Source organism: Asparagus officinalis, chromosome 6 (genome assembly GCF_001876935.1).
Source record: "Asparagus officinalis chromosome 6, Aspof.V1, whole genome shotgun sequence".
In the NCBI taxonomy this organism is placed as follows: domain Eukaryota; kingdom Viridiplantae; phylum Streptophyta; class Magnoliopsida; order Asparagales; family Asparagaceae; genus Asparagus; species Asparagus officinalis.
Genome location: NC_033799.1, coordinates 69,445,500 through 69,457,083, shown reverse-complemented (window position 1 = coordinate 69,457,083; position 11,584 = coordinate 69,445,500). Strand labels below are relative to the sequence as shown.

The 11,584-nt window shown below is 37.5% G+C and overlaps 1 protein-coding gene across 1 annotated transcript in view; it reads right to left on the bottom strand.

Annotated features, from left to right (window-relative positions):
- Nucleotides 1-10,579, bottom strand: part of LOC109844541 (zeaxanthin epoxidase, chloroplastic) — a 28,905-nt gene extending 18,326 nt beyond the window's left edge. The window contains exons 1-9 of the mRNA XM_020413614.1: nt 9,789-10,579; nt 4,370-4,532; nt 4,111-4,185; nt 3,923-4,023; nt 3,692-3,807; nt 1,603-1,814; nt 1,388-1,479; nt 1,163-1,277; nt 939-1,042 (exon numbers count right to left, since the gene is read on the bottom strand). Of these exons, the coding sequence (XP_020269203.1) occupies nt 939-1,042; nt 1,163-1,277; nt 1,388-1,479; nt 1,603-1,814; nt 3,692-3,807; nt 3,923-4,023; nt 4,111-4,185; nt 4,370-4,532; nt 9,789-10,513 (1,703 nt within the window). The 5' untranslated portion in view covers nt 10,514-10,579. The remainder of the gene's footprint in view (nt 1-938; nt 1,043-1,162; nt 1,278-1,387; nt 1,480-1,602; nt 1,815-3,691; nt 3,808-3,922; nt 4,024-4,110; nt 4,186-4,369; nt 4,533-9,788) is intronic.

The following is an 11,584-nucleotide window of genomic DNA, read 5'->3' as shown; positions in this document are numbered from 1 at the left end:
TTGCCCCCCCCCCCCCCATCTCTCTCTCTTTCTGAGACTATTTTCACCACCAGTTAAATAAAATAATCAGGTCCGACCCAAAGACATGCGTGAAGTTTCAGTTAAAAGAAAAAGGCTGCATGAAAACAAGTGCAGTGGATGTTTTCAGGTTTCAAATTTTAATGGGGCTATATGATATAAAACAAGCAGCCTATTCACTCTACAAATGAATACCTTCATTCCATATATCGTGGAACAACGCCCAAATGCTGTAAATATATCAGTTAAATTGAACAATTGACCATTAAGTAATATTCATATAGTAGAGTAACCTGAAGTCTTGAAAAGTATGGAGTACAAGAACTAACATGTATAGATCGACTTTTATTTAAAGCAAGAGATGTGGCTTTTAGTTTAAAAGGTTAGAAGGTGGAAACATGTGAAGCATTGCAAAGCACAAATACTAAGCATGGAATTTATATGTTGATCAGACACAATGTTATACACACACTGGCTACATCCTAAAATGGTACTCATCAATTACAAAAACCATCAATTACAATATGCACATCAATGAATCAAACTATTATTGATTGAATGGTCAACTTCAACGAAAATATGCTTTCAGATAAAAATAAATCTGAACCTCCATTACCATCACTATTAGTGAAGTCTTTTACCATAGGTCAATAACTATAAAAACTTGGTGTGATCTACAACCGGGTTTCAACCTTATGTCAAGACTTCTTAATTGATAAGTTCTAGCCAAGGAAATTATGTACAAGAGAAGAGCTAGTCGTAAATCCTAAAATTCAGTAATAATTCAACTTGGAGGTAAAGATTTGAAACATAAAATTTATTTTAATAAGTTGTAGATCCGATAGAAAGGATGACGGCAAAAAAAAAATATTAAACTAAAATAAGTAAAGAAAGCAGAGAAGATAAAAGAAACGGCTAACCTGTTACCACCAAGTACCCAACTCAGCATTTTCGGCATTAAATATTTGATGAAAAATCTCCCGCCAACTCTACCAGGGTGTGGAATCCTGAACATGGTCAAAAACTAAAAACAAGGTATTCACCATTATGAAATGCCTTATCAAAAGAAGTATTTCACTATAATATATGCTACAGAATTTCTAGAATGAAGCATATTTTGATTGACTTGCAGTAGAAATCATACCGATAGTGGTCCAAGACCTACACCCAAATATGGCCTGTAAGTGGAAGCCATTATTGCAGCCATTCTTGCCATTCCATATATAGCTGCAACACGAAATCTTCTTTCTTTCTCATAACTAAAATGGAAAGAAACATCAGAGAGTAAATATAACTGCGAAGTTAATGGAGGTTTCATTTGTAACCAAATATCCTCTACAATTTGAAGGTAGAGAGAAAAACTAATTACCGCTTTAGAGAAGGCACAATATCAATAGGGGTCCCAGTCTCAGCACTTTGTACTGAAGCTTTCTCAAGTTCAAGAGCAAGTTGATAGCTATCCTATAACGACACCAGAATGTCAATAGGTAACAGTATTATGCAATACAAGAGAAAGATTCATATATTAAAGAACAGAATAAAGCACAGCGCATGAATAAAAGTTAATAACTCTATAGACCTTACCTCTATGGCCATGCAACCACCTTGACCCATGTTTGGCTGCATAGCATGAACAGAATCTCCAAGTAAAGTCACACGACCTTTTCCCCAACTTAGAATTGGTATCCGGTCATAAATATCACGACGAAGAATATCTTCCTCATTAGTAGCAACTATTAAATCAATGACATTATCACACCATCCCTCAAATATGCTAAGCAACCTTTCCTTTTTACCTGTCAATAGGTCCCCAAGTTAGATAGTAAAACTCAAAAAAGGAAAATGATATGATCCTAATAATAAGCCCTATGGCAGATGGGCACCTGTTCAAATTAATAATATTGCTGACAAGTTAACAGAAACACTGCACTGTTTTATGCTTCTCAAACTGACTATGCCATAAGAACCATTTAATGCCTGATTTTTCTTGATATTTGGACACCAAAAGAACTGAGCTATTAAGTTGACCAAATCTCTACAAGCCTAACTGCATGAATTTTGGGTCATGATCTTTGATTTGTAAATAGTAACTCTGATTTGTAACAACTAACAACATCCAGGAAAATATTAATAACTAAACGAAAACATCAAAGTCTTTGCCGTTTATCATCTAGGCTGGTCCATGAATCATTTCTTAGTTCGAACTCTCTTGAAGTCTTACCTTGTGAGTTAAATCTTATTGTTCCCCTGTTGAAAACCACATGGGTTTGGCTGCATCTGATCAATTATGCAGTTACTATTTACTCGTGCAGTCACATAAGAAGGTAATATGAAGTAAGTGATTGGTTCCAATTTCAGAGAAGTTGATTTAAGTAAATTCAGTCCCCCTCGACAAATATCATTTTTTTTAATGCTCAAGTCCAATTTGTCTATGTTCCTTCGCGAACTTTTCTAATTGACCCACCCCTTTAATCTAAAAACAACATTTCCTGAAGCTCGTTATGAACATCTCCTAAATCTCATCCTCATTAATCCTAACCAGTAAAACTGTGAAGCCTAAGGTTTCTAGTTATTTTCTCTCATAAATGTAATCTGTCCTCATTGCAACTAATAATTTTGCTACAGTGGCATTCCGTATACTCCAAATTCTACATGTTCCAACTTTTACAGCTTTACACTTTCCACTTTGAGAACCAACCCTTGTGTGGCTCAATAAATAATAGAAATTAAACTGCAAAACACAGTGAGCAGGGATATGCATGCTAAGCTCATCAGTGGCTACATATAAAGACTAATTAAAGAATGTGATCCTCTGTTTAAGCTTGCATAGATACACAACAGCTCCTCATCACTACAATCTTTTCACTAGTTATTACTTCATCAAATATATGTGTTATTTGCACCTCTGTGCCCCAAAGTTTCCCCCTTTTTAACTTTGATACCTGAAGTTCTAATTTGACAAATTAATAACCCACAGTTTCACTGCCATTTTACTTTGGTACCCTCTGTCAGCCTTACATTTATCTTCGGTTTAAATTGTATCATGTTCTTAAACACATTTAGGACGATAGTAACTCTGTCATGAGAAAATTCCCACTTTACCCCATTCATCGTCAAGTTATTTAGTTCTAAACCATCCTGAACAAAGCCATAATTTTGTACTTCACTTACTGCAACCTCAAATAATGAAATTTGTTAAGAAATTTGTTCCTTGTTAAATTTGTTTAGAATTTTGTTCCTTACTAAATCTGTTAAGAAATTTGTTCTGCATCATCCAAGCAATCAAGCTTCTCAGGTGAGGATGATTATAAAATTAATGAGAAAGAACATAAACGGAGCAGGGGGAAAAGCTATACCGGTCTCAGAGTGGTTTAGGAGAGAGAGAACGGGTATATCAGATGGGGGCTTCTGTCTTATTAGTGCATCTTCATTAATTTAATGTTAAATGGGTGACAAAGAGTACTGCATGTTAATGGCTGTGAAACTTTGGGATCTCAGAGTGTCAAAATTGAACCTTAGCTTATCAAAGTTTAGAGAAGGGGTAAACTTTGGGGGCACAAAAGCGCAAATAACCTAATATATATTTAAAAACGAATAACAGCTATGCTGAATGGAAGGATCGAATCAAAAAATTTAGCCTAGAAAACTGGACACCTTAATGGAAAATATCTACCATTTGGAACATCTGTGCCGCCAGGTGGTTCCTTATGAAATGCATACCACTGCATCTTTCCAGCACCCACATCAGAAGAAACAAAATATTGTTTGTGGCCTAGAAACACTCGGTACCTTCAGAAGATTACAGAAATGGTTTAGGATAATATGTCATAGTGTTAAAAAATAAAATATATTAGAAAACTAGCTAAGCTGAACAAAGAAATAGTATTATAAGCGTCAAGATTACCCAACACTTTCAATATCTGCAGGCACAAAATCTGCAATACCAGTGTAGCAGGTGTAGCCTGCATAAGATGCCTCTGAGTGTCCAAATAAGATCTTACGTACCTAATCGTCATTCAATACTTAAGCAGCTAATTGTCATGTTACAATATTCAAGGTAATTATTTCCAATATAAAATTATGAAAGGATACCTTCGACCATATACCATCAGCTCCCACAAGAAGATCACCTTCAAATTTTTGTCCATTCCCAAGTGTTACCGTTACCTGAGTTTATTGCAAGAAAAAGAGCTGTCAAACCTACCACCAAAATGGAGAACAACATCAATATGACCCAGGTCTCCAATATAAAAAGGGCAATCACAAATTATAAGAGCTTGCTTTTTCCTTGTAGTTCCCAAGAACATCAACAATGAAGCAAAGCAACAAATATCACCTAATATCAACTTACTTTAGTCCCATCATCTGCAAAATCAACAACATTACTGTCGTTCATAATAACATCATCACCAACTGCACGGGCCAATATCTGCTGGAGTTTCATACGGCTAATAACTCTTGTCACTGGTAGTCCTCTGTCTGCGGCAGGAGTAAATGTATCGAACTTTATGTACCTGAAATTTAAGTAAAAGTCACTTTTTGAATCAAGGAGAAAAGTTGATTAATGTACTAAATATCAGATCGGTTCTTACAACTAGTTATCAAACACAATAAAGAAACTAAGAAAGTAAAACAAAACCAATAACTGATTTATGATTGACTTATTAATATGATTATTTTAATGAGTTCTTTTAGATATTAGACTGTAAATCTTCAATGATTCCATATTAGTCCTCAAATATTTGAAATTGCTCATACATTCCTCAAATTCTAAGGGATCTTGAAAACTGTTCACTTGATGACCAACATACCCCTATCAAGAGTTTGGTCATTGCGGGACCAATTAGCAAGACCCCTTAGGATTTGGGGGATGTATGAGCAATTTCAAATATCTGAGGGTCTAATATGGAATTATTGAAGATTTGAGGGACTAAAATCTAGAAAACCCCGTTTTAATTTTTTTTTCCAAAGAAAACTGTAGTTATTTCTCCATTAATGTTTGAAGATCTTGAAGCTGTCCTTTTCATGATTGACATATGATATAGGTTCGTTTTTGTGATTTGCTTGTGACATTGTTTTTCTACAAACGACATATCTAGATCAAGATAAGCTCTACAAACAAAGGAAAGCAAACAAACAACTCAGAAATCAAGGTGTATTTAGTACCTAAAAACCGGCAATTAAGGTTCTATAATAATACACTATGTTACTTGGTACTTCTACTAGGAAGCCGTATGCGTACCTATATGCAAACTTTTTGGACACCACTTAAATATTTCCATACGTTTATTCAGACATATACTCAATTATATAATACATGTTTTAATTTAAAACACTCCTCATACACTTCTTGAATGTATATTCTACCTCTTCTTGGATGTATATTCTACCTGTCACATCTATTTCTTGTGTATTGATCTTATGTAAATGAAAAAACAACATATGTATGTGTGTGTCCTCGTACCCTACCTTTTACAAATTTGCCGTGTTCCATACTCATACCATGCAACTTAATTATTTCACATATTTCACATAGTTACCTTGGCTGGGAATTTTGCACAAATCCATTAAGGGTGATGTAGGATTACAAACTGACAACAGAACTTGATAGGCGGGGTTTTCTCAATTACGTTTTTTGTGCTCAAGAGATGATTGGTTTTTCCATAAGAATTTGCAATTGTGGTTTAGATGATGAAAATTTATTTCCTTAATGGGTTTTTTTCTTGGGCAGAATCTTGACTATCTAAAAATGTCACGCGGCCCACTTGCATATTTGTATTGCCTCTTGCGAGCCTGTTGGTGTGTAAGTCGTTGAACCCACTGTATAGTGCGTTGTTTGGCTCAAACCACTGTCAAAATTAACTAGCCAATGCTATACTTAAATTCCACGATTTCACTTATGTGGGACTAAACTTTTAGGGATCTCACAATCATCCCACCTTACAAAGGCGACGTCATCGTCGTGATATGACAAGCAGCACATCCCAATATCAGCGCAAGGTGATGCAGACTCTAGAAGTGGCTCCTATGAGCTTTAGATGTGGCTCCCACTACACTCACGCGGTGTAACACTTAGCCCCACATAGCACCTAGCTCCACGCTTCTGATTGGCAAATTGCTCTAATACCATTTGTCACGCCCTGAGCCTATGAGCTCGTTGGTGAGGTGTAAGTCATGAGACCCATAGAGTGTAGCGCGTTGTTTAGCTCAAACCACTACACAAATCAACTAGCCGATGCTACACTTGAATTCCATGATTTCACTTATAAACCACTCAGCTGTCTAGTCACCCACCAATGTGGGACTATACTTTTGGAGATCTCGCATCAAATCTCATGGGACCTCATCTAAGTTAACAATAAGCCTTATTTCTCAAGGCTATCCACAGAGGTGAAATCCTGACTATACATAAAATTAGAAAACAATGAAACCCAACTTCCCTATCATCATCCTAGTTTAATTTTGTATGAAGAGAGCGCTAAATAGTTAATCTTGTTCAATTTAGGTTAGTTAATTAGTTTAATTTTGTTAATTAGTTAATCTTAATCAATTTTATTCATTGTTTCTAATTTTAGTTAATTTTAGTTTAATCTTGTTCAATTTTAGTTCAATTTAATTCATTGTTCAATTTAGTTAATTTTAGTTAATCTATTTAATTAATAATTAAGATTAAAATCTTGTTCAATTTTAGATATAGTCTTATAGAAGAGAAGACTAAATAGACGTTAATACTTAATAAATCAAGTTATGTGATTTATTTGAATCTTTTGCTTGTCATGATTTGATGATTTAACCTATGAATGGTTTGTTTGTTGAATTGTTGTGATGTAGAATATCAAATATTCCTTCAAAGGAATCTATGGGTTCCATCTCTATTCCCGTAAAAGCCCCTGTGAAAGATAAAAGAAACTTGGGAGATATGGGTTGGGAGGTTGGGTTTCTTCCGAATCTAACTAATTTTTGCTTGATGCAATGTAAATTATGCTCGCACAAGATGAAAGGGAGAGGTCTTTAGATTAAAGCAACATCTTGCGGGCAGAGGAAACAAGTGCACAAAGTGTTCTAAGATTTCAGTTATTGATGGGAAGAAGGTGCAAGAAGCTATGGATGCTAATTCCACAAGGAAGAAACTAAAAGAGATGCATATCATGGAGTTGCAAGATGAAGCACAACTTGACAGGCCAAATCCGATGGCTATTGAAGAAGAATAGGAAATTATCTCTCTTACTCATACAATGGGCGGATCTTCAAAGAGGTCCAGATAGTTGACCGCCTAGCATAGGAAATTATCTCTCTTACTCATGCCCTCTCTATTGACTCCTTTATGCGGATATGCAGAGCTATTAAGGATTATGGACGCACCTACAGACCGCCTAGCATGTATATGTTGCAGGAGCCGTTGTTGAGAGGTGTTGCGAATAAGAGTAAGGACTCATTGAAGGAGCATAAGGAGGAGTAAGGGAAGAGTGGTTGCTCTATCATGACAGATGCTTGATCAGATAGGAAGATACGATCGACCTTGAACCTGTGCAATCGCAGCAGGCTAGGCACGACTTTTTACAAGTTTGATTGAGTGCTCCGGGGACTCGCACACGAGGTAATATATTTTTGAGCGGGTGGATGCAAGCATTGAAGAGATTGGGCCACAGAAGGTCATCCAGGTTATCACAAATAATGCTTTTACAAATATGGTGGCGAAGGAGAACTTGAAGGAGAAAAGGCCGAGTACCTTGTGGACCAGTTATGCAGCTCATACTATTGCCTTGATATTTGAGGGCGTTGGAAGTTACCACCCTTCAAATCAACCATTGGTAAAACAAAGGCCCTTGAAGTCTTCATCTACAGCCACCACAAGATCTTGATTATGATGTGTCACGTGTGCGATGAGGGATATTGTAAGACCTGGAGTCACTCGCTTAGCCACTGTATTCTTGACTCTGCGGAGTGTTTATGAGAAGAGGCTGAAACTAAGACTCATGTTCTCTAATGAAGAATGGAGGAAAAGCAAGCATTCAGGACCATAAGGGGTTGAAAAGTGGAGGCTATTGTCCTGTGTGAGAGTTGGTGCCAATCAGCAAAAAGTTGTGAGAGTTGGTGCCAATCAGCAAAAAGTTATTGAAGATCTATTCTCCCCTTTTTCGTGTTGAGGGTAGTCGATAGCGACTATAGATCCTCAATGGGATTTGTTATGGGGATGTTTGAAGACACAAAGGGGGAGATTAAGCTTGTTTTGAAGAAGCAATAGAGCCTATGCAAGTTGGTGACTGCTATTATACATTCCAAGTCTAAGGATCGATTATATACACCCTTGCATATTGCAGCTTATGCCCTTAATCCTTACTACTTTCGAGATGATATTGCTAAGAACTCTAGGGAGGGTTAGGAGGTGTTGCTAGATGTGGTGGAACTACTCTTCACGATGAGTAACACCAAGCTGAGGTTACTAAGGAGTTCATGGAGAAGTACAAAGAGGGCAAGGGTTCATTTGGTAGAAGTTTAGCGGTGAAAGCTAGGCAGAAAATGCACTTCAACCCAGATAAATTTAGTTTATAAATTGAATATATCAATCATAAGTTATTTTTTGTACTGGTGAGTTGAACTGGGACAATGTATTTGCAGTTAGTTGGTAGTATATGTATGGCGGTGATTGTTCCTTTCTGCAAATTGCAAAACTTGGTGATGAAGGTTCTTAATCTCACTAGCAGTTCTTCTGGAGGCGAGAGGTAGTGAAGCACATTTGAGTGGGTAAATTACATAAATTTTTTAAATTAATAAGATGAAGTTATCCCTTTATGGCTTTACAAATTTGTTCTTTTATACTTCAAAGATTCACACGAAGAAGAAAAACTGATTGGAGTCGAAGAGGTTGGAGGATCTTGTGTTTGTGAAGTTCAATGCCAAGCTCAAGCAAAAGAAGAGGAGAGAAAACAGAAATGTGCTAACAACGTAGGATCGCACTAGGGCACGTGCATGGATCCTACATGGAGTCCCCTCCGATGACAAGCAAGAGACTTATCCTACATGGAGTCTGCCTAGCGCCTTATGTAACATTGCCAGTAAGTAGAAAATATTTTACGACACCACAAGGGGTGAATGGCGTGTGCGCACAAGCATGCGCGTGTGAAGAAGCAACTGTTTTAAGCTTATCATCCTCCAAACAAACATAAGGAGCTTATGCCAAGGGAAGGTCTGTTTTCAATCTCTCTCCTGCCACACAATCTTTCCGCACCTGCAGATTATAGACTACAACTGCGAGGGAACAAATATCAATTTAGCAAAACTATCACTGCATGGGAACAAATATCAGGAACTATAATTGGAAGGAAGAAATATCAGAAACCAGTCATCTTACCTACCATATCACAAATAATTGACAGATAACATAAACCGCAGGTCCTCATACCCCCACGGCCTCCCCCAAACAGAACTTTCAACATGTTTGTTATGCTCCATGACCAAATTACTGCCCTAACCCCCTAATAGATAGTGTACCAACTTACACCTAGTTTCCTTCGTTGAAAATAGTACATACAAAAACTGAAGTACCTTTCCTTAACTATATTGTGCAAATAATAAGCACGCGAACAACAACAAGATTGTATAATCTAAACACAAATATCAGAAAACCCATACCCTAAGACGTCGAACATGGCCAGATTTGCCATTGTTAACTCCGGCAAATGAGACCACACTTACTGCAGGTGTTGTCTAAGCAAAACGCACAAACATTAACAATATGGTATATTCCAAGCACAAGTGAGAATCATTACCAAGATCCTGATATTCCATCGACCAAACCATTAATCCGATCCCCGGTGATACATCCAGAACTCATAACCTCCTCGGCAACCTCCAAATCGATCGCCTCAAGCGCCGCCAGAGCATTGCTCTGTATCTGAATAGGCCCCCTATACTGCCCTTCACCTCTAACAGCACTCATATCCTTCTCAAACACCAGCACATCAAACCCTTTCCTCTTCGCCGCCAGCGCAAACACCAGCCCCCCAATCCCACCGCCGGCGACGAGGATCCGGAGCTTCGGTGGGGCCTGTTTCGGAGGACCGGGTGGAGCTTCCACAGACCCAGCTGAGGACGAAGCTTTAGGGGCCCAACTTCTCCCAATTCTCCTTCGATTTCTTCTACTGCCGTACAAACTCTTCAGCATATCTTCAGAAAGGGGAAGGGTAGGGTGAAAACTGAAGTGGGCTTTGTTGAACTGGGCTGGGTGAGCGAGGAGAGGGTTGTAAGAGAGTGCCATGGCCATGGTGAGATTGGGAGGAGATCGAGAGAGGGCAATCGAGAAAATGGGTATTTCTTGTTTTTTTCTTATTTCTATTATATTTTGTATGTATAGTATATCTACTAATTTTTGAGACCTCAAGCTTGAATTTGGATTTGGAGGTAATGGAATTTGAGGTGGTGGAGAGATGGAGATCTGTGATAGTGAATGTCGTGGGGTATAGAGAAAAGAGAGCCAGTCCCTTGCAGATTTCATGACTGAAGTTTAATTAAATAAATACAAATATAAAATATATATTTAAATTTCTTTTTTGGGGTGATTGCGGGAGGCATGCACTGAAGCTGTGGGAGACACGCGAGTCGATGATGAGCGGCGGCAGGTGGGGCGGTGCCTTGATAACACACTGGAGGGAAATTGGAGGATATTTTGTTCTGAAAAACTTTCACAAAAACCCAATAAACCTTCTCCATATTTGACAACAACCCTCTAACTTTCCTATGAGAGACCCCGAACTTAAAACCCAACGTGCCAATCGTGTGACTGCAGATTACAAAAGTACCCTTACGTGGGGAAAAAAAATAAAAAATCGGTGAACGTCCGTATTTAATGTTTTTGTTTCACCTAGCTCTGGAAATAAATTGAACGTTCAGGTATTTTTAGGAATTAAAGATATCATGGACAAAACCGTTTTTGAGATTGGTTACAATTCCACAGCCACTAAATTTCGTAATTTCTTGTTTCTTTCCTTTAAGGGGTTGTTTGGTTCGCTATTATAAGGGGTGGAAAACTCAGAAAACCCCTCCACATCAGATTTTTAGCCCTCCACGTCAGTTTTTTTGTTTCCGTCCATTTTTTTGTGCCGCTTTGGTTCGCTCGGATGGAAGAGGGAAAACTCTGCTGAAATCGCCGCCAATTAAGATTTTTTTTCCTCTCCGATTTTCTTCCCCAACCAAGTGAAATTGATGAAAACTCTGCCACGTCAGATTTTTTTCCTTCTCTGCTTTGTTTACAAAAGTTTTTCTTTTTTTCTATGCGAACCAAACACAAGAAAAATAAATACATTGGTTTCCCACCATTTTTTATGTGCGAACCAAAGCAAAACAATCTATTTCTTGGAAAAGTTTGGAAAACTCAAAACTTATGTTTCTTTACATGGAATTGCATTTCTCTATATCAAGGAAACGAACCAAACAGCCCCTAATAATAATAATAAATTCTGTATACATAAATTTCGGTTAAATTTTTATCTCTTCTTTAAAAAATTTATATAGATAGATAAAATTTCCAAACCTTACCTGTATTGTTTTCTAATTTAAAACTTAACCC